Here is a 21,530-nt window from a genome sequence, read left to right on the forward strand (position 1 = left end):
CGTCTATTCATTTCTTAGTTAAAAACTCTAAGGGAGCACTGAAGTAATTTTTTAAAATTTCTTTTCTTAGCAGTTCATTTTTTAATTCCTTTTTTAAATTGCTAATTTAAAAAATTGCCTGCCTGCAAATTTTCTACCAGTTCTTCTTAAACAATTGATACCCTCAAGCAGGAAACACTAGGAACTGTGGTAAAGCTGCTTCAGCAGTTAAATAATGAGAAATTTAATTTTTTTAAAACTTAAGATCACCACCAGTCGACTTAGGCTTATCTTTCTTTTTCTGGCCTTGGGCCTGTGAACACATTTATCTAGTCAATGGAAGAATTCAGTTTTGATGCAGTGGGTATTCACAGATAGAATTAGGCACAAAAATGTCCTCATGGAATTTACACTTTAGTAGAGAAGAGAAAACGTACATGAGTCACTAGTACAAAACAGAAAAATAACTCTAGGAGAGCAGTGCAGATTAAGTGTGGTTAGCCTCCAGGGCAGGTGCTGCTGCCGTTATTCTGATGGAGAATGTGGGAGATAGCTTGAGAATGACTTCCTGGAAGAATGTGCATTTGGAGAGCAAACCCTGAAAGACGGTTAGGATCTGCACCTGTGGAGATCAGGAGACGAACAGTTTTTCTAGGTAAGAAAACAGCATTAACTGAAGACAGGTGAAAAAACTAAGGAGCAGTAACTTTCAGTCGGGTGAAATTTAAAAGAGTGAAAGGTAACAATTTGGAAAAATGAAGGTGGGAAAACTCAATTGAGTTACATCTGAAAAATAAAAATTCAAGAAATTTGGAATTTATTTTGTGAGCAATGAGAATCACACAAACGATTTGGAATAGGAGAGGCAGGGCCAGAAAACTCGAGGCTGTTTCCTTATTGAAGGCACAGGGAAACATAGGCCTGAATTAGTCAACGGTGGCAGAGTCGATGCCTATAGTCCATTACATCAGTGGGTGAAGAGTGCTTGGTGGAGGAAACCAGAAAACCAAAGAATGCACATCCAGACTGAAGCTTGCAGCCTCAGCTCGGCTTCATTTGGGTGTGGCTGTGCACAGTTATGTGCCCACGGTTGCCAGATCTGATTTGGAAGAGAAACTGGATGTCTGGATTTTTAATGTAAAAAAAAAATTTCCCACTTTTTAAAACATGGGCTGCTAATTAAAAAAAAAAAAAATTAGAAGCATGTCTGTAGCCTACCAGATTTTTACCCCTGGGTAGTTGTGGAGCTGAACAGGAGAGATGTTATTGTAGGTGGGATTTATTATTCATTTGTCCATATGAACTCAGTGTTAATTCAGATGATTGCTGTCTTACCAGATGTATATACAAAACATGGTATTCAGTATTAGCAGTATATACTGTAACATTCAAAATAAAGTCTTCATATCCTGATTTCTTTCAATAAAATAACCCTTTTCACAGCATTTTGTATGCCATGGAGAATTAATACTCTTCATTCCTACTTCCTATAAACTTAATACTAATTTTTTTCCAGAATGTTTGTTACCAGTATTGAGGAATTTTATCTCTATTTTTAGTTATAAGACCCAATTATGAGTGATCAAATCAAATTCATTGTGGACAATCTCAATAAAGAACCTTTTAGGAAGAACTATAATTTAATTACATTTGATTCCCTGGAGCCAATGCAACTGTTGCAAGTTCTCAATGATGTTCTGGCTGAAATTGACCCAAAGGTAAGAGTTTTCTCTTTCTTGTGATGAAAAGGATAGCAGGAAAGCCATTTTCTGCCTCTAAATATCTGTGACTCTTGGGCCTTATTTTCCATGACTGTAAAGTAATAATGATGTTTAAGATTTCTCCACTAGCTTAAAAATTAGATTATCTGGGGCGCCTGGGTGGCTCAATGGGTTAAAGCCTCTGCCTTCAGCTCAGGTCATGATCCCAGGGTCCTGGGATGGAGCCCCACATTGGGGGCTCTGCTCCGCGGCGAGACTCCTTCCCCCTCTCTCTCTCTGCCTGCCTCTCTGCCTACTTGTGATATCTGTCCGTCAAATAAATAAATAAATAATCTTTAAAAAATTAGATTATCTGCTTGTACCTTATTTAGAAATTATTTCTCTGTTCCAAACATAAATTGATTTGGTCCTAGAAAAAAAAATGCTCTTACAAAAGGTTTTATTGTATTGCAAGTTAGGTCACGTCTCTTATACACTGGTCTTTTCCACTGGATACTTTTTAAGCTTGACATTTTTTTTTTTTTAAGATTTTATTTATTTATTTGACAGAGAGATAGAAAGCACGAGTAGGCAGAGCGGCAGGCAGAGGGAGAGGGAGAAGCAGGCTCTCCACCAAGCAGGGAGCCCAATGCAGGGCTCAATCCCAGGGGCCTGGGATCATGACCTGAGCTGAAGGCAGCCGCTTAACCAACTGAGCCACCCAAGCACCCCAAGCTTGACATTCTTAATACAAATCCTGATCTGATTTGTATGTACCCTCACTTGGAATCTGGGGGCCTCCATACTTAATCTGTTTTATGAGGAGATCATTGTGCCTGTTATGCTCTAGTAGAACAATTTTGTCAGTGAGTTTAAATATTTTTCTTTGTTAGATACACAACAATAACATATTTTTTCAATATCTTTATCTGTTAGCAAGTTGTTGATATCAGAGAGGAGATGCCAGAGCAAACAGCCAAAAGGATGTTGAGCCTTCTTGGTATCCTTAAATATAAACCTCCAGGAAATGCCACAGACATGTAAGAATTTGATCACATGTTGCTTTCTTAAAGCTGTGCTTGAATATCTAAACTTTCATGGGCTACACTCAATTTTTCTAGGCAGTACCTGGTCTCTGTGTCAATGGCTTTAGTACGTCACTGAGTTTCAAAATAATCTTGAACTTTTAATATTATTTTGTCATGTCAAAGTCTTACGTGGGTCACTTTTCTCCCCAATCAAAAAACAAACAAACAAACCCAAAAAACAGGCAAATTCCACTATTCCATTTTATCATTTATCATTTATCTGCCATCCTAGATAAAAATAATTACTTAAACTTGCCCAGTAAATGAAGTATTAAGGCAGACTACCAATTAATGGTTCCAGTACAACCTTCCCCTATAGTCCAGTGATATATTCCAGGCCTAATTTTATGTTTATTGTTGATATACAGAATGACTTTAGAATAGCCTTGGTTTTTTTTTTTTTTTTTAATAGTCATGGAAAGCCATCAAGAAATTGTAAATTAGTATTTGAGCTTTTATCTCTTTTCAAGGTTTGTTTGTTATAAGCCAGGGGTGGAGGATGATCACCTGCTTGTGTTTATTTTCTTTTTATAGGAGTACCTTTCGTCAGGGTCTGGTGATTGGAAGTAAACCCGTAATTTATCCAGTACTCCACTGGCTTCTTCAGAGGACTAATGAACTGAAGAAAAGAGCATATTTAGCTCGTTTTTTAATAAAACTTGAGGTACCTAGTGAGTTTCTTCAGGATGAAACTGTGGCTGATACCAATAAACAGGTACACAATACACAAATGGTATTTTTAAACTATCTGTAGATGTCACGGTGCACATGTTCAAATAGCTGTTAATCTCTCTTTAACTTATTTGCTTCTCTTCATTTCCAGGTGCCACTGAAAGGTAAAATGGCTAATAATGTTCAACTGTAATCATGTATGAAAATACCGACTTTTGCACACAAATACCATTTCAGTGATAGATAGAAGAAATCCTGAAATTAGGATTTTAGAATAATTTATTACTTAGGAAATGTGGGTAGAGAGGATTTTAGGTGGGAATGCAGAGCACTTTGCTGATCAGTTAGATGATTATACAATTTGTCATCCAAATCAGAGAGAAAGGGACTATCGTAATAATTACATGAAGGCAAAAGTATAAATTGACACTATTCCAGACAAATCAGGACCTGTGAGCCCCTGAGAGGATTTTGTACAGGCAGAGAAGCTAGGCTTGATATCTCAAAGGACTTCCCAGTCAGGCAGAAGATAGGGAAAGGACCAGGAGTTTGAAATTTCAGTGTACTTTTCTTCTAGAGTTTTAGGGTGATACTGAGTTCTGGCCTTATAGTCTTAAAGCTCTTGACTACTTTTGGGGTGCCTTGGTGGCTCAGTAGGTTAAGCCTCTGACTCTAGGTTTGGCTCAGGTCACTATCTCAGTGTCCTGAGGTCAGGCTTATGCTCAGCCTGGAGCCTGCTTGAGATTCTCTCCCTTTCCCACTCCCGCCACCTCTGTTCCCTCCCCTCCCTACTCACAAGTGTGTATTTTTTTAAAAGTGCCTGTGTTTAGCCCTCTTTGCTTTTATTCTTGCTATATGCATAGACTGATTGTGCAGTTTGTTGTGAATAGTTTATTGCTCTATCCCAATAGATTATGAGGTCTGTGAAGACAGGTATCATGCCTTATCCATCTGCGTTTTCCTCCAGGGTTTTGTAGAGTTGTTTCTATACAGTATGTGCTTAAAATTGGGATTGAATCAGAACAATCAAAACTAAGTGTTTTTTCATCCGTTTATTTTGTTATTTTGGGTAACCATGGCAGTTAGTCAAAACAGAGTCAATATTGATCTCTTAAGACATTTTGGGTGTTGAAAGATTAATGTAAATAATCATATCAAATGTTATAGTAGAGAATCACGTGGGAGATGTCATGGGAGAATTACAACAGAATGGGATGTCATGGGAGAATTACAACAGAAGGAGAGTACCCCAACTCCTACATTTGAAGGCTTTACATAATGTAGAAAATAGAGAAGTGTAAATGTGAAATATTTTCTCCTTCCTACACTCCCCCATCAATCAACTTGATAAAAACTAATTCCTCTGGAGGAAGTTTATTAATAGCTTTTACTAAATATGCACAAATAGTAGAAGAATTAATGATAAAGACATGTTTATTCTTGAAACGTGTGAGATGTAAATCTAAAATGACTTATACATTTAGCCAGTCATTTAGCACAGAACCTAATAAAAAATGCATGTTGTCTTCCTGAATGAGGAGTTCTAGAATAAATCCTGTCAGTGCTCACAAAAAGTACTATTTTTAAAGAATTTTGGGTAAGAGTTGTGATTTTTTTCATTCATTCAGCTACTTTTTATTGAATATATCAGTGATGCTAGGCTCCAGGGATACTAAATTGCACTGGGTAATAGGATTCTTGTCCTCTTGACTCTTGCTGTCTAATGGAGGAAGGCAGACAAGTAACTAGGCAATTATAATTTTACATGATTTTTATTCTGATATCATGACACTCTGATGTAGAATAAGTATAGGACTAGAGAAGTCTTCTCTGAGGATGGTGGTATCTATGCTGAGACCTGACAGATGAACTGAAATTATCCAGGTAATGGATGAGGAAGTCATAGAGTATTCTCAGAGGTAATAGGCTTTGTAAACTGGATGTGAGAGCATAGAGTATTCCAAGGATTGAAAGATCACCATAGCTGGAGTATAGAATGTGAGTTAGGGAAGTAACCAGAGAGGAAGATGGAGAAGTACTTAATGACCAGATTATACACACCCACTTTTTTTGTGTCTTATATAAATGTTTCAGGATGTATTTTTAATGCTGTTATATAGTGATTTAAGTAATCACTATGAGTTAATTGATAACCTGATGAAGAAAAGTCTACTGGATCTAGTCATTAGTTTATAATTTTTTAATTTGTCTTTTAGTATGAAGAGCTAATGGAAGCCTTTAAAACTTTGCATAAAGAATGTGAGCAACTTAAGACATCTGGATTTTCTACAGCAGAAATAAGAAGGGTAAAGCAAAGAAAATATAGTAACAATATCTTTTTTTAGATTTGAATATTAGTTTTTCCAGCTTGTTTTGTTAATTCAGTATGAGTCTTAAAATTGTATGGGAATTAGTGATAGCAAGTGACAGATTTTCTTTTGTCTAAACTTTGCTCTTTCTTTACTGAAGAAATTAATGATACCAAGGTAAATTCACAATATGTTCTTATGTACGATATAGATTCCTAACATGGATTTTAAAAAAGATTACATTGTGGGTCTTTTTCTCTCTCTCTCTCTCTCTATATATATATATGTAGTAAAGACTATCTATTACATAAAGTATAAAGTATATATCATTCATATATATATATATATATATATATATATATATATATATATATAATAGAAAATAGAGATGAGAACAAAGAAGATTAAAATCATCCAATTGCGGGACGCCTGGGTGGCTCAGTTGGTTGGGCAGCTGCCTTCGGCTCGGGTCGTGATCCCGGCATCCTGGGATCGAGTCCCACATGGGGCTCCTTGCTCATCGGGGAGCCTGCTTCTCCCTCTGCCTCTGCCTGCCATTCTGTCTGCCTGTGCTTGCTCTCTCTCCCTCTCTCTCTCTGACAAATAAATAAATAAAATCTTTAAAAAAAAAAAATCATCCAATTGCTATCCATTCAGGCTTTGCATGTATATTTATATTGGTAGGTATTTGAGATCATACTATATACGTAGTTATTTGTATCTTTCATTTTTAATAATTGCATTGTGAATATATTCACATTGTTATCTTTCTAAGTATGATTTTTTTTTTTCTTTAGAGAGGGAATGGGGGCAGGAGCAGAGGGAGAGAGAGAATCTTAAGTAGGTTCCATGCCAGCTCAGCCCAACATGGAGCTTGATCTCAGAACCCTGAGATAATGACCTGAGCAAAAATCAAGAGTTGAATGCTTTACCCACTGAGCCACCTAAGCACCCCCTAAATATGATTTTTTTTTAAATTTTGGGGGTGGTGAGGCAGAGGAAGAAGAAGAGAGAGAATCTCAAGCAGGCTCCACACCTAGCTCGGAGCCCAACATGGTGCTTGATCTTATGACCCTGAGATCATGACCTGAGCCAAAATCAAAAGTCAGCTGCTTAACCTGCTGAGCCATCCCGATGCCCCTAAATATGAGTTTTAATTACTAAATGATTTTCCATAGTATGCATAGGTTAACCATTTTTGTTTTTTTATTTTATTTTTTGCTATTATATAATGCTATGATCATGATTATCATATACATAAATTTATTTGGGGGTATCTGTAATTGTTTCCTTAGGATAAATTTGTAAAAATTAATATTTTTGACACATGTTACTTAATGATCTCCAAAAAAATTTTAACATTTTCACCAGGCATATAGCTTCTTTCCCTAAACATATGCTAATTTCACTTTCATGAATTTTGTATTTTTAGAATTCCTGAGTTATTCCATGCCATCTTTATTTTCTTAATCAGGAAACAATAGAAGTTGCTTCCTTAGGGAGGCCTTCCCCGATTCCCTAGATGCATTAGTTTTGCCCAGTTCTTTTTGTTTCCTAATACTCATCATACTTATAATTACTTTAATGTCTGTCTTCCCAGCTTTTTTTTTTTTTCTCATTAAACTTTTGTTTTAATGGGTCATTCCCAACTATCTTTATGAGGGCAAGGGCCATGGTCCATCTTGTTCATCACTGTATCCCTAGTGTCTTTTGCAGTACTATGCACATAGTAGGTTCTCAATAAGAATTTGTTGAGTGGGGGCACCTGGGTGGCTCAGTGGGTTAAAGCCTCTGCCTTCGGCTCAGGTCATGATCCCAGTGTCCTGCGATCGAGCCCTGCATCAGGCTTTCTGCTCAGCGGGGAGTCTGCATCCTCCTCTCTCTCTCTGCCTGCCTCTCTGCCTACTTGTGATCTCTGTCAAATAAATAAATAAAATCTTTTAAAAAAAAAAAGAATTTGTTGAGTGTATCAGGAAAGAAAGATAAGCTCACTGTTAGTGGGGAGAAAGACCCATAAATAGGATACTTATGGTATGAAAGAAGAGTGATGGACATTCATCCACTGTTCCTCTGTTATGTCATGTGAGTAAACTGAAATGATGAAATGACCAAGAGTCTAATCATTTTATTTTCATTATTGCCAAAGTATTCTTGAACATGTTCTTTTTAGAAAATATAAGCAAGAAATAGAAAATAATTCACTCATAATCCCACACTGTAGAGATAAGTACTGTTGACATTTTAGTGAATATATTTAAATCTTTTCCTTGTATTGTGCTATATATAAATGTTGTAACCTTCATCTTTCAGGTAATGTCATACCATGAGTTTTTCTGTTATTAAACATTCTTCTGCATAATTTATAATGACTTTCATGGTATTGTGCTATAGTTTATTTAATAATTCTCAGACATTTGGTAATTTACACATTTTAGATATGACTAACATCTGTGAGACTCCTCGTAGAGAAGTCTTTGACCTTCCATGTATATTTTATTAGGACAAATTCCCAGACATGATATTACCAGACTTGATGGTATATATATATATGGAATACACCACATGGTATATATGGTGTGTGTGTATGTGTACATATATGTATGTTTAAGACTTTTGATATTGTTCTTCCGTACCATGCCACCAGTGGTGAGTAAGAGTGCCTAGTTCCTCAGATCCTAACAATACTGACTACTATGTATATTTTTCTCTTTAGTTTACTGTGATAGTTAGGCTATTAGTTTAAGTTTAGGAAGGATTTTTTGTTTTCACTAGAAAATATTATGGGGCTGATTAAAAGGAAGGCGGTTTATTTTTGAAGTCTTTAGTTTTAGGAAGGGAATTGGTTAATTGGCAAAACCAGACACAAATTTTTGTCTTGAAAACACCATAGCTTTAAAAATAATTTTGATGGGAATTGGCAGAATATATAGTTTGATATTTAACAGAACAGATGGCATGTCAGCCGCTGTTGCTCATGGTTTTAGACCTGTACACTTTCCATTGTAGAAGACTTTTGAAAAACTGTGTGCCCATATTTGGAATCAGAACACTAATGTGCTGGTTGGCAGCTTTACCTTGCTACGTTATAACCTGTTTTGGTTGCTTTTCTAAATGAACACTAAGCTGCCAAATAAATTATCCTGCATAAAGAACCCTAGGGGGACATAAAAATAAAATAAAACCCTTTATCCAAAAGAGGATCTTTGTTCCTTAACGATCTGGTTTTAAGTAGGAAAATGGCTGATGCACAATCATATGAAAATTTTATTTGAATCTACAAAAAATGTTTTTTTCTTATAATGTCTCCTTGACTACTTTTTAGGATATCAGTGCCATGGAGGAAGAAAAGGATCAGCTCATTAAGAGAGTTGAACGTTTGAAGAAAAGGGTAAGGCAAGACTTAGCCCTGTAAGACTTTGGCCCCAAGTGCAAAGGACTTGCAAAGATTTAGGAATGGTAATAAGGATTAAGCAAGGCATGGGTGTACATCTGAGGATCGGCTCAAATAACATTGACAGAAGGGGAATCTCCCTAGGCAGTAGCCCAGAACTTTGAGAGACCTGGAGTCTGGAACTTTACTGTCATCTCTAGGGAGTACTGTTTGCCAAAAAGAAATGATAAGTGGATGTCTGAGTCACATGACATGCTAATTTCTTCCTTGAACTTGACAGTAACATGTACTACTTATTCCCTTACTGTAGGTGGAGACAGTTCAGAATCATCAACGGATGCTTAAAATAGCAAGGCAACTTCGAGTTGAAAAAGAGAGAGAAGAATTTCTTGCACAACAGAAACAGGAACAAAAGAATCAGGTATCCTCATAAAAGTTTATATTCTCATAATGAAAGAAATAGTTCCTTTTGATCGTTCAAATGTAAAGAAAAAAGAATTCTATAATTGTAGAAGTTTGTTTACATGATGGAATACTCTTAAGAGGATTTTGTGGCACCAACAGCAGTAATACTATTTTTGGGGTTCTGTACCCAGTTTGTATCTCTATACTACCTTTTGGCCTGTGCTTAACTCCTGTTGACCCAACATTACAGAGCATTCATTGTAATGGTAAGCATTAAGATTAACTGCTCATAAAACTCATAGGCTGGGTTAAGCCTCTGCCTTCGGCTCAGGTCGTGATCCACGTCCTGGGATCGAGCCCCAAATCAGGCTCCCTGCATGGCGGAGAGCCTGCTTCTTCCTCTCCTTCGGCTTGCTCCCCCTGCGTGTGCTTGTTCTTTCTGTCAAATGAATAAATAAAATCTTAAAAAAAAAAAAATTATAGCATCTCTAAAGAGTGTCCTCAGATTCTGGGGCTATAAGAATATCTATTTTTTATTCTGCTGATCACAGTATCCACTACAGTTTATTCCCGTGGCAAGTAAGCAAATCATGAAAAGGCTCAAAAACAACCATACTCCACATTTTTAGACTTTGCCTTAAGGCAAAAATAATTTGGCTAGGAAGGATTACTTCTATTTTATTAAAAATCTATCTTAAAACTGAGTAGGCATATACATTAAAAATATACTTCAAATCAGCTCCATTTCCTATTCAATAAGATGTTTGACTCTTTTGGAACTTGACTTGGCATCGTGGTGCTTCCACTGCGCCAGTAAGCTGCATTGCTTGGGCCCTGAATGGTACTGAATGGTACATCAGGGTCTTATTCTAGGACATCATTTGTGAGAATGCTAATATTTCTTAGAATTAAGAAAACGAGGTTAGGGGCACTTGGCTGGCTCAGTTGGTGGAGTGTGCAGCTTTTGATCTCCAGATTTTGAGTTCAAGCCACACATTGAGTGTAGAGACTACTTAAAAAGAAAAAAAGAAGAAAAAAAAAGAAAACCATGTTATAACAAGAAAAGCCTGGTGTGTATATTTCTTTACCAAGTATTTTTCCTTAATTACTAAGTACAACCAATAACTAAAGATTAACTTTCTGAAAGCTTTTTTTTAAAAAAAGCTTTACATGAAAAAGTATTGAGAAAACCAGTTACATTTTGGGCTCAACACAGTAATTTTCTTAGTTCTTATTATTTGTTCTTTTAACATCACAAGAATTGTGTGGAACTTGTATTTTTCTTTGCTTGTCTATGTGAGTGGTAGGTTTCAATAGACTAAGCAAATAATGGATCTATTTATATTTTAAAGCTATTTCATGCAGTGCAGAGACTGCAAAGAGTACAAAATCAGCTGAAAAGTATGCGCCATGCAGCAGCAGATGCAAAGCCTGAAAGTAAGTGGAAACTATTATATGATACAGATGATCAGAGAATATTAGTTTAAGTCAGTAGTTTTCTTTAAAGCAGTCAACTCATGGGAATTAATTGTCTAGTGATAGCTAAGCATTTTAGAGTGTCATTTCCTAGTTAATGTATGAGAGCTCTGTTGAAGACATCCTTTAGTTTTTACCTGGGATTTTATACTTCCCATTCACTGTTTGGTCAGAGAGTGAAGGGCGTGAAAACCACCATGGACGGAGGCTTTCTGGTGAAGGAGCATATGAAACACTTAAGATAGATGCTAGCAAAAAGATGGGTGGAGAATAATTGTTTTAGAGCCTGGGCTATAAAAAAAAAAAGAGTAAAATGTTGGACCCTTAAAGCTGAGTGATTTTTCATATATTGGGTTGTGCTGATGACATGGGTATCCCTGGCTCTGTTGTCACATTAGCTTTACTTAGAAGATAAATTATTGTAATATTTCCAGATTACACCACCAAACCCATCCTAGGTATTTTTAAAGTTTTTTTTGTTCATCAGAAGGGAGACCACGTAAACTGGAAAAGCAGTGGAAAGCTTTCATTGGTACTGGAGAAATATTTCAGTATAAAAATCTAACTATTCAAGGGTTAATTCATCTTTCTGTAGTATTATATGAAATATTATACTCTAAGCTGTAAGTCTTAGAATAAAAAAGACAGACCGTAACAAGTGTTGGCGACAGTGTGGAGAAAATGGGACTCTCATATGTTGCTGGTGGGGGGTATAAAATGTGTGACTGCTTTTGAAAAACATATCTGGCAGTTCCCCAGAATGTTAAACAGAGTTACCATGACCCAGCAGTTTCATTCCTAGGTATCTACCCAAGGGAATTGAAAACTTGTGTCCACACAAAAATTTTTACACTAATGTCCACAACAGCCTTATTCATAATAGCCAAAAGGTGAAAACAACCCAAATGTCCCTAAACTGTTGAGTGAGTAAATAAAATGTGCTGTATCTGCACAATGGAATGCAAAGGCATGAAGTACCGATACATACTACATGTATGAACCTCAAAAACATGTTATGTGAAAGAAATTAGTCACAAAAGACCACATATTATAAGATTCCATCTGTATGAAATGTCCAGAATAGGCAAATCTAGAGAGATAAAATCAAACTAGTGATTACCTGGGAGTAGGGAGTTATAGGAGAACACAGCTGTGTGTATGTGTGGTGTGGGGAGGAAGGGAATGCTAATTAGCATAGAGCTGCTTTCCGAGCAGATAAAAATGTTCTAAAATTGATTGCGGTGAATTTACTAAAAACCATTGAATTTACTAAAAACCATTGAATTATACACTTTTCTATGGCATGTAATGTATATCTCAATAAAGTTCTTGGAAGAGATAATACAGTATTTCCTTAATTCTAGACACTTATTCTTTCCCACTTTAATTGTTTTTGCCTTTGGGATACATCTTACATTTTACATACACATTTACCATGGTATTTATTACTTTATCAGTGGCATCTCAGCACCAAGGAAATATGGTATATTTAATTAATATTTGAAAAACCAGTGTAGTGTTGCCTACAAAGTACATGGTTAGTACTTGTTAATTTGCGGCTTTCTGTAGACTTTCTTACACCTCTTAGTCTTACAATTTAGATTCAAGCAATACCTGGAAGTTGCCAGGCGTTTAGTTGTTGGGGTCATTTCATTCTTCATTCACTAAGTTTTCACTTTTTAGGAGAATGTTAATTTTTAGAACAAAGAAAATACTTTTTTTTATGATTCTTTTTCTCCTTAGTATAATCTGTATCTTTTTAGCATATGTTCTTTGGATTTGATGTAGGTTCCTTCACAATTTACTGCAATAAAGTAAGGTAAATCTTCAGAAGAAACCCATTATATATAGTCATTTAAAAATTAATATCAACAAGTAATTTGTATAGGCCTACTCTTACTAAGAAAGTATTAGAACTTACCATTAATAGTGAATTTTTTTAAATGAAGTAATGTGTATAAGAATGGGAAGATTTGGTATGCAGAAAAACAATTAGTTAATCAGTACAGTTTAATACAATTTAAAATGTTCACCTGAAAATGTGTTTCTGTAGTATCTGTTATCCTCAATCTTATTAGGTTAGATATTTCTTGCTATTATGTTTTAATTCTGACAACTAAACAAAATATCCAAAGATGTTTATAGGTTTAGCAACATTTCATTTTTTTATTTGAATTGTTAGTCTTTTATTTTTCTTTGGCTTTCTAAGCTAAAGAAAAATTGTTTGGGCCAGGAAATACGTAATGATTCACTTAGTAATAAAATTCACAAATAAAATTGTGTTTTATGCATCTCTTGAAATGTTGGTATAACATTAATATAAGTAATATTGCTGCTAAAAAATAAAATCAGTCGCATTGTTAAGTACTAATAGAAATAATTGGCTCAAACCTACAGTGCATTAATTCAGTATTTGTTGAACATCTACTACATGTCAGGAACTGTGCCGGGTGCTAGGAATAGAAAGAAAAGAGACGAGGTTCTCGCAGTTTAATACAGAACGACAGGCAGTGAACAGCGATCGTGTGGCTTTACAAATTTGCTGATGGCGCTCAGCACAGGATCCTGTGAGAACAAAGAGGCAAAGCTCCAAACCCCATCACAGACTCAAATGGCTTCCTGGATGAGGTGGCCCCCGAGTTAAATTCACGTTGGAAAGCAAAGGAGTAGAAGACATTCCGTGCCAAGGCACAGTGACCTGAGAGAACATACATAGAGGAGATGAAGGAGAGAGAGGGAAAAGGGTAGGCTCCTTCTGACTGCTTGTCTTTGAAAAGGAGGCAAGAGAGGGAGGGAGCGTGCAAATGAATGAGGAAGACAGTGCCCTGCCTAGACAGTGAGAGGGTAGTAGCGTGGGGTGATTGTGTGCTGCGGAAGAGAGTCAGTCAGACAATCGGAGACTGAAGATCTAGGAGGAAAAGGTGAGAAGCGATGGCTGCCTTTCCCGTGTGCCTTGCGCTGAATGTTCCGCAGCAGTTGTCGGCATTATCTGAATCTGACTCAGCGCAACCCCAGACTAGTCACCGAGTCATAATTGGTCTATTTCCAGGCCCTCGCATGCTAAATTATACACAACAGGCCTTCAGTAAATGGTCTGTTAAGTAGTTAGGAGGTAGGAGTAGAGACCAAATCCCTGGATAGGAACAGAATGATCATTTCCACAGATAGGAGGGGAGTTAAAGTAAGAAAAAAAGGGTTGAAAGCATAAAAATAAGATATTACGTATGCAATATATGTTCTTTGGGGGTGGACAGGGTGTGGGGAGCAGCAAGTAAAGGAGTTCTTGCTTTGTTGATATCTTTCTGGAAGACAGTCTTAAGGGTTGTATTCAGCAGCCTGGGAAGAGAGTAGATGAAGTATGTTTAATTGCTCCAGGTATTTCCTTTAAGAAGGTCTATCTAAAATTTTTAGCGAAAAATGACTTATGGAAAGTTTCCATTTATATAAATAAAAATTATTTTTAGTGTAGGAATGTGCTTTGTATTTTTTCAGAGTAACAGCCATATTATAAAACACTCATGGAAGTTAATTCATCTTCATACTCTACACTTTCATGAGATTTATTATATAAAAGAAGCTACTCATTAAACTGTAGTAAGGCCAGTGAGATGTTTCCAGAGGGTTTTTAATCAAAAGTTTGCTGTGATCTTAGTAACTTTATATTTAATTTCACCAGGATTTTGAAAGATAATTTTTTAAAATCTACATAGAACATATGACTACTTTACAAGGTCTTAAGTTAAAACTTTTTTTTTTTAAAGATTTTATTTAATTATTTGTCAGAGAGAGAGAGGGAGAGAGAGCAAGCACAGGCAGACAGAATGGCAGGCAGAGGCAGAGGGAGAAGCAGGCTCCCTGATGAGCAAGGAGCCCGATGCGGGACTCGATCCCAGGACGCCGGGATCATGACCCGAGCCGAAGGCAGCTGCTTAACCAACTGAGCCACCCAGGCGTCCCTTAAGTTAAAACTTTTAAGAGAAGATTTTAAAATGTAAGAGAAACCCTGTGTTTACATTTTTTAACATTTGTACTGAGGTAAAATGGACATATAATAAACAGCATGTATTTGAGGTGTACATCTGATAAATTTTGACATAATGTACAGACTGATAAAGCCCAGAGCCTTAAGATAATAAATGCGTCCATCACCCCCAAATATTTTCTTGTGTCCTTTGTGATAGCTCGTTTTTTCCCTTTTCTGTCCCTCTATCTATTCCCAGGCAACCACTGATCTCCTTTTTGTCAATATAGATGAATTTGTATTTTCTAAAATTTGAATCTCTCTTATTTTTTAAAGATTTATATTTCTTTATTAGAGAGAGAATGTGAGAGTATGAGGGGTGAGAGAGAGCCAAGGAGAAGGAGAGAGGCAGACTCCCTGCTAAGGGAGAAGCCTGACCATGGGCTTGATCTCACCACCCTGAGATCATGACCTGAGCCAAAATCGAGTCAAATGCTCAAATGAGCAACCCAAGTGTCCCAAATCTTTCTTTTATCTAGGGAAAATAACATTTAAGACTTTTAAATCTTTAAAAACATTTAAGTTTGATTCTTTTTTTTTTTTTAAGATTTTATTTATTTATTTGTCAGAGAGAGAGAGGGAGAGTGAGCAAGCACAGGCAGACAGAATGGCAGGCAGAGGCAGAGGGAGAAGCAGGCTCCCTGATGAGCAAGCAGCCCGATGTCGGACTCGATTCCAGGACGCCGGGATCATGACCTGAGCCGAAGGCAGCTGCTCAACCAACTGAGCCACCCAGGTGTCCCTTAAGTTTGATTCTTTACATCTCTGATTACGTGTAGTTTAAGAACTTAAAAGATGGAAGAACTAGGCACCTAATAGCCAAAGACGCCAGGATATAGATTTAATCGGAAACCACATAGGAATGGCTGCCTAATTATAGTCTGAGTCGTTAAACACTTTCTCTTCCCTCCCTTTCCCCAGTTCCTAAAAAAGGGGGGAAATTGTAGGGATGAATAGAAAACTTGTGATTTTGCCATTAATAAATTTTTACATGTTAATATATGGTTAGCACAACAGAACTAAAAATAATGTTAAGGCTTTGGGCCAAACTTATTACGCAGTCTACCTACGTAGATTACATAAACCGGAAATCCAGTGTTTTAAAAAGTCAAGCCAGAATTTGTAAATGTGTAATGGAAAGATCTGAAATAAACTTTTTAAAGCTCTTTAGGCTGAGAATTTATAACAAAACCATTATTCACCGAAAATCTGTGTGTGTATATATTTATGTACTCTACCAAAATAAGAAAACTTATTAAATATTTAAAGTATAATTTAAGTTACCACTTACCATAAGCTAATATTTTACAATATCAAAACTACCAAACACAGAAAGCCAAAAATGTTTATGAATGTAGATAATTTCTTTTTTTTTTTTTTTTGCATTTTAACTTGTATTTTAGTAATGTTTTCATTGGTTTGAAACTGACAAAGTATGATGTATTACCATTTATGAAGTAATAGAATAGAAATAAATTGCACCAGAAGTATTGTGAAAGGAGGAGAGTAAATGGCCACTTATAAAAGAAGGAATCTGGGTGAAATTTCTTGTGTGTTGCCATTTGTGTTACGGACTGCTTAAATACTTCGAAGGCAAAATACGACCCAAAAGAGACCTTGCTCTGCAGATGTTATTTTTGTTTGTTGCGAAGTATAAAAAGAATTAGGTAGTAATTTGGAAAGATCATAATATTACTTTTTCTATAATTATGTTAACGTCATTCTGTGTAGATTGTCCTCTGTTATCATTCTAATTAACATCAAACGATTTCAGTGGGATTTCAATGGTCGGGGCTCCTGGCTGGCTTGTTTGGAGGATTGTGTGACTCTTGATCTTGGGGTTGTGAGTTTGAGCCCCATGTTGGATGTAGAGGTTACTTTTTAAAAATTGGAAAAAAATTTCAATGGTCAATTTTTAATTATATAGATTGCTTTTGATACATATGCCTATTATTCAGGTCTTTGATTTTAAAGTGTACAAAGTATCACTATACCAACTCTCTTGGGCTGAATATTTTATTTTTAAAGGTTTAATGAAGAGGCTAGAGGAGGAGATAAAATTTAATTCTTATATGGTTTCTGAAAAATTTCCTAAAGAATTAGAAAGCAAGAAAAAAGAATTGCATTTTCTACAAAAAGTGGTTTCAGAGCCTGCCATGGGCCAGTCTGATCTTCTTGAGCTTGAATCTAAAGTAAGTGACAGTCATCTTCTTTTTATAGATCCCAATTTTATCTCATCCCCAGTCCTGTGAAAATTATATGAACTGCTTTCTGTAGTGTCCTACTCTTGACTCAAGTTAACCTGTGCTGAGTTGACAGCTTTATGAAGAGTTCTTTTGAGCAATTGTAGCTTGTAATGCTGTTACTTAAATCCACATGATGTTATAAAGACTTAGTCAACTGATTAGGAAACTAAGTAACTTGAATATGTAAATTAAAGTGTTTGACTTATAGGTTTATGTATTCATAATATAATCATTTAGATGGTAAATTTTTAAAATATTTTGCATAAATCATTAATTTTTATTTCCAAAAATAATAATATAGCAATTTTATATTTAAAGCTAAAATATTTGTATTAGCCTTTTATGCTTGCTTTGGAATTACTGAACTTTTTTGTAATGCTTATTGAAACCTGGTTTTATGTTATAACATTTTTGTTCTATAGAAATAAAGAACCAATCAGGTGTGTATTCTTAAAAAATAACAAATATGACAATTAATTTGATGATTTTGATTTGCTAATCCTTTAATGTGCTTAATAGCCACTATAATTAAATACATAATTCTAACTACTTTATTCTTTTAATTTTCTTATAGAAATTACATGTCCAAGTGTGATTTGGCTCAATTTTAATGTCATGGAACTAAAGGGAGAACTCTAGTCTTTTCAAAGGATAGGTATACTGAAAGCCAGGGAGGTTTTTTTTTTTTTTTTAATTACTTGAGGGACTGTATGCTTCTGTTGGCTTTATTCACTTCTATTTTATTACCTTTGATAAAGGAGTAATGAGTAGCATAAATGACAACTATCATCAAATCACAGATCATAGAAGGGTTTTTAGATGTCATCATGTCAACTCTCAGTTGGGTTCATGAATTCCTTGCACTAAATCCCTTGGGAATGTTAGTCTGGATTTGCTTTATCGCTTGCAGTGACTTGAAAGTCACAAGTTAGGTAAGGGGTAATTTCAGATTTGTAGAAATTGTCTTTCTGACAATAATGTATAAATATTTCATGTAGAATTTTTTAGTATAATTTAAACATGAATGGCTATATAAATCATCAACATGTTTAAATATATATTATGAACTGTGAAATGTAAATTGTTTCTAAAAATAATCATAACAACCCACTTATAACATTAACGAACCTGTTCCTTCCATGAAATCACAGATGGTAAGAACAGTAAATTCAAAGCTTGTTTGGCCAAATGTCCCTTAGTTATCAAAGGAAGAGTTTTAACTTTCTTTACTTTCATACTGTTTTAGATAAATGAAATAAACGCACAGATCAATCAGCTAATTGAAAAGAAAATGATGAGAAATGAGCCAATTGAAGGCAAACTCTCACTATATAGGCAACAGGTGAGACCACTGTTTTGCCCCTCGTATTTAGATCTTTTATCTTTTGGTGAACATCTTTGTAAAAATCCCGGGCTGTGTTGTGGATAGTCTTAGAGTAAGAAGGAAGTAAAGAATAAATATTTTTCTGTTATTGCTAATCTCCAGATTATAACAAAAAATTTGTGGAAAAGCCACAAAACATGCATGTTCAAGTTTGAAATTCAATACACCTGATCATGCTTAGTTACCTTACCGTCTGCCAGCTGTGGTAATAGAGCTCTTTGTGTTTTTATCTCTTGGGTGTGAAACTTGATTTTTTTAAATGAAAACTTACCTCAAGTGGTATAAAATCAAAATATTTGTAATCTTTAATGAATTAAAGGCAATATACCTTTTCAGGTTTCAAGATAGTTTGCAAGTGTAGAATAAGTTAAATTTTAGTGCCTAGGCATTTAATCCACAACTCTAAGATTGGGTATAAATGTTGTTCTGTATTTCTAGACAAACGCTTCAAATGAAAGCCATAGATTACCTGAAAACAACCCAGTCAGGAGTTTAGTGTGATGAGCATTCTGTAACCTCACAAAATATTGAGCTACATAACAAAGCATTTTTCACAGATGCTAAATTTTCTTTTTTAGATGCTAAAATTTTTAAAAACCTTTTTATACTGGAGAATTTAAACTGTATACAAAGGTAGAGAAAATAGGTCAGTAAACCCTGTGACTCAGGCTATAACAATCATGGCCATTCTTGTTTCACTATACCCCCAGACCAATAATAATAATCTAGTTATTTTAAAGCAAATCTTAGACTTTATATCATTTCACCTATAAATATTTCAGAATGTATGTCTAAAAAATAAAGGCTTAAAAATCTTAACAGCATACTACATCTGAAAAATGTCATAATTCCTTGATATTGGCAAATATCCAGTGTTCATATTTCCTGGATTTTCTTTCTTCCTTCCTTCCTTCCTTCGTTCCTACCTTTTCTTCCTTCCTTCCTTCCTTCTTTTGTTGCTTTGTTTTAATTGAGATACTTTCAGGATTCATACACTGCATTTCATTGATACGTTTAAGTATCTTTTAATTTGTAGATTCTCTGTGCCGCTTATTTATCTATCTGTTTTCTTGCAGTTAATTTATTTGAAGAAACTTGTTTATCCTTTAATAGTGTCCTGTTGATACCATTGATTCCTTTCTTTGTTTATTAGCGGGATTGCCTCTATAAAAGAAACCTCTCATCAACAATTTGATTAAACTGAACTATAGTTCATTTAGGAAAGACAAGCTACATACTTGATTCTTTATCAGTTTTCAAAGAGAATTGGTTTCCTCCAAGTCATTTTCATTCTCCATCAATTAGGATAGTTTTTCATTTTTTAGTTGCTTATTTACTTAATGTCATTATAAATCATTGATGTAATTCTATTTGGTAAGTTTAAGACATTTTCCTTAATGATGCTCAAATTGTCCCATTTTTGGCCACTATGAGGCTTTTCAAGTAACTTCTGATTACTTTTTAAGATTCTATTTGTCAGGCACCTGGGTGGCTCAGTGGGTTAAAGCCTCTGCCTTCAGCTCAGGTCATGATCTCAGGGTCCTGGGGTCAAGTCCCTCATCGGGCTCTCTGCTTGGCGGGGAGCCAGCTCCCCCGCCCCCCCCCCCCCCCCCCCCCGCCTGCCTCTCTGTCTATTTGTGATCTCTGTCAAAAAAAAAAAAAAAAAAGATTCTATTTGTCTTTGATAATGTCTTTGCTTTCTGGTATGATTAAGATATTTCTGTGCTCATTTTTTATATTTCCTATCCTAGGCTTGGAATTAGACTTTCTTCTATGAGTCTGATTTGCTTTAGTAGGAAATAATATTTAGAGACTGAAATCTGGGTATTAGGACTTCCCATTGCTCCTGGGTGGTCATTATTTTTAGGTCTTTTTAGTGGACAAAGCTAAGAGGTAATTTTTTTCTTCTTTCCTAACGCACACCATGAGTTCATACTTACCCTTCCAGGTCAGATTCAAGGCTTCTGGGCTTCTACTTAGCCTTATCAGTCTCATATCTTTCTTCTTATCCCACATGGGAAATTCTGGTTCTCAGTAACATGAATATAATTTAATCCATTATTTGCTTTTTTAAATTTTATTTTATTTATTTATTTGACAGACAGAGATCACAAGTAGGCAGAGAGACAGGCAGAGAGAGAGGAAGGGAAGCAGGCTCCCGGCCAAGCAGAGAGCCCAATGCGGGACTCAGTCCCAAGACCCTGGGATCATGACCTGAGCCAAAGGCAGAGGCTTTAACCCACTGAGCCACCCAGCCGCCCCTCCATTATTTGCTTTAATCCACACTTTACACACAATGTTTCAAAATAAAAGCAATAATACTGCCACCAAAAATATGATTGCTGCTGAAAATTATTTTTCAGTTTGTTTTGTCCTTAGGATATATCCCACTAAGGATAGACAAATTACTGTTTTAAAGTCACTTAGAATAGTTCTTCTATATGATTATGCCATAAATTAAACTGGATACGTACATATGTTTATTTTTAGAGATTACCTTTTAAAATGTATTTATTTATTTTAGAGAGAGAGAGAATCCACATGTGAGTAGGGAGGGGCAGAGGGAGAGGGAGAGAGAGAATCCTCAAGGAGATTCCCCACTGAGTAAAGAGCCCAACGCAGGGCTCCATCCCAGGACCCCAAGATCATGACCTGAGCTGAAATCCCGAGTTGGCCAATTAACCAACTGAGCCACCCAGGCACCCCTAGGGATTACTTTTTGGGGGAATAATTTATTTTATAATTATTTAAAATATTTACATGATTCCAAGTCAAATCTAAAAAACAAGAAATATTCGAAGAAGTTTCTAGCATCTACTTTGATGCTATCCACCATAATCTTTCCTTCCCTTACAGGTA

The 21,530-nt window shown here is 35.7% G+C and overlaps 1 protein-coding gene across 4 annotated transcripts in view; it reads left to right on the forward strand.

Moving 5' to 3' along the window:
* LOC111156388 (intraflagellar transport 81) overlaps nucleotides 1-21,530 on the forward strand; it is a 209,352-nt gene that overhangs the window by 109,701 nt on the left and 78,121 nt on the right. For 3 of the 4 annotated variants that reach the window (XM_022517230.1, XM_022517231.1, XM_022517232.1), the window contains 9 exons: nucleotides 1,539-1,697; nucleotides 2,616-2,719; nucleotides 3,302-3,482; nucleotides 5,656-5,745; nucleotides 9,071-9,136; nucleotides 9,450-9,560; nucleotides 10,897-10,981; nucleotides 17,070-17,233; nucleotides 18,534-18,629. In XM_022517230.1, coding sequence (XP_022372938.1) covers nucleotides 1,554-1,697; nucleotides 2,616-2,719; nucleotides 3,302-3,482; nucleotides 5,656-5,745; nucleotides 9,071-9,136; nucleotides 9,450-9,560; nucleotides 10,897-10,981; nucleotides 17,070-17,233; nucleotides 18,534-18,629 — 1,041 coding nt within the window. In that variant the 5' untranslated portion in view covers nucleotides 1,539-1,553. Of the gene's footprint in view, nucleotides 1-1,538; nucleotides 1,698-2,615; nucleotides 2,720-3,301; nucleotides 3,483-5,655; nucleotides 5,746-9,070; nucleotides 9,137-9,449; nucleotides 9,561-10,896; nucleotides 10,982-17,069; nucleotides 17,234-18,533; nucleotides 18,630-21,530 lie in introns of those variants that run through there. The other variant, XM_022517233.1, reaches the window with a different exon arrangement.

This window comes from Enhydra lutris, unplaced genomic scaffold, assembly GCF_002288905.1.
Source record: "Enhydra lutris kenyoni isolate GAN:26980312 unplaced genomic scaffold, ASM228890v2 scaffoldscaffold46, whole genome shotgun sequence".
NCBI classification, from domain to species: domain Eukaryota; kingdom Metazoa; phylum Chordata; class Mammalia; order Carnivora; family Mustelidae; genus Enhydra; species Enhydra lutris.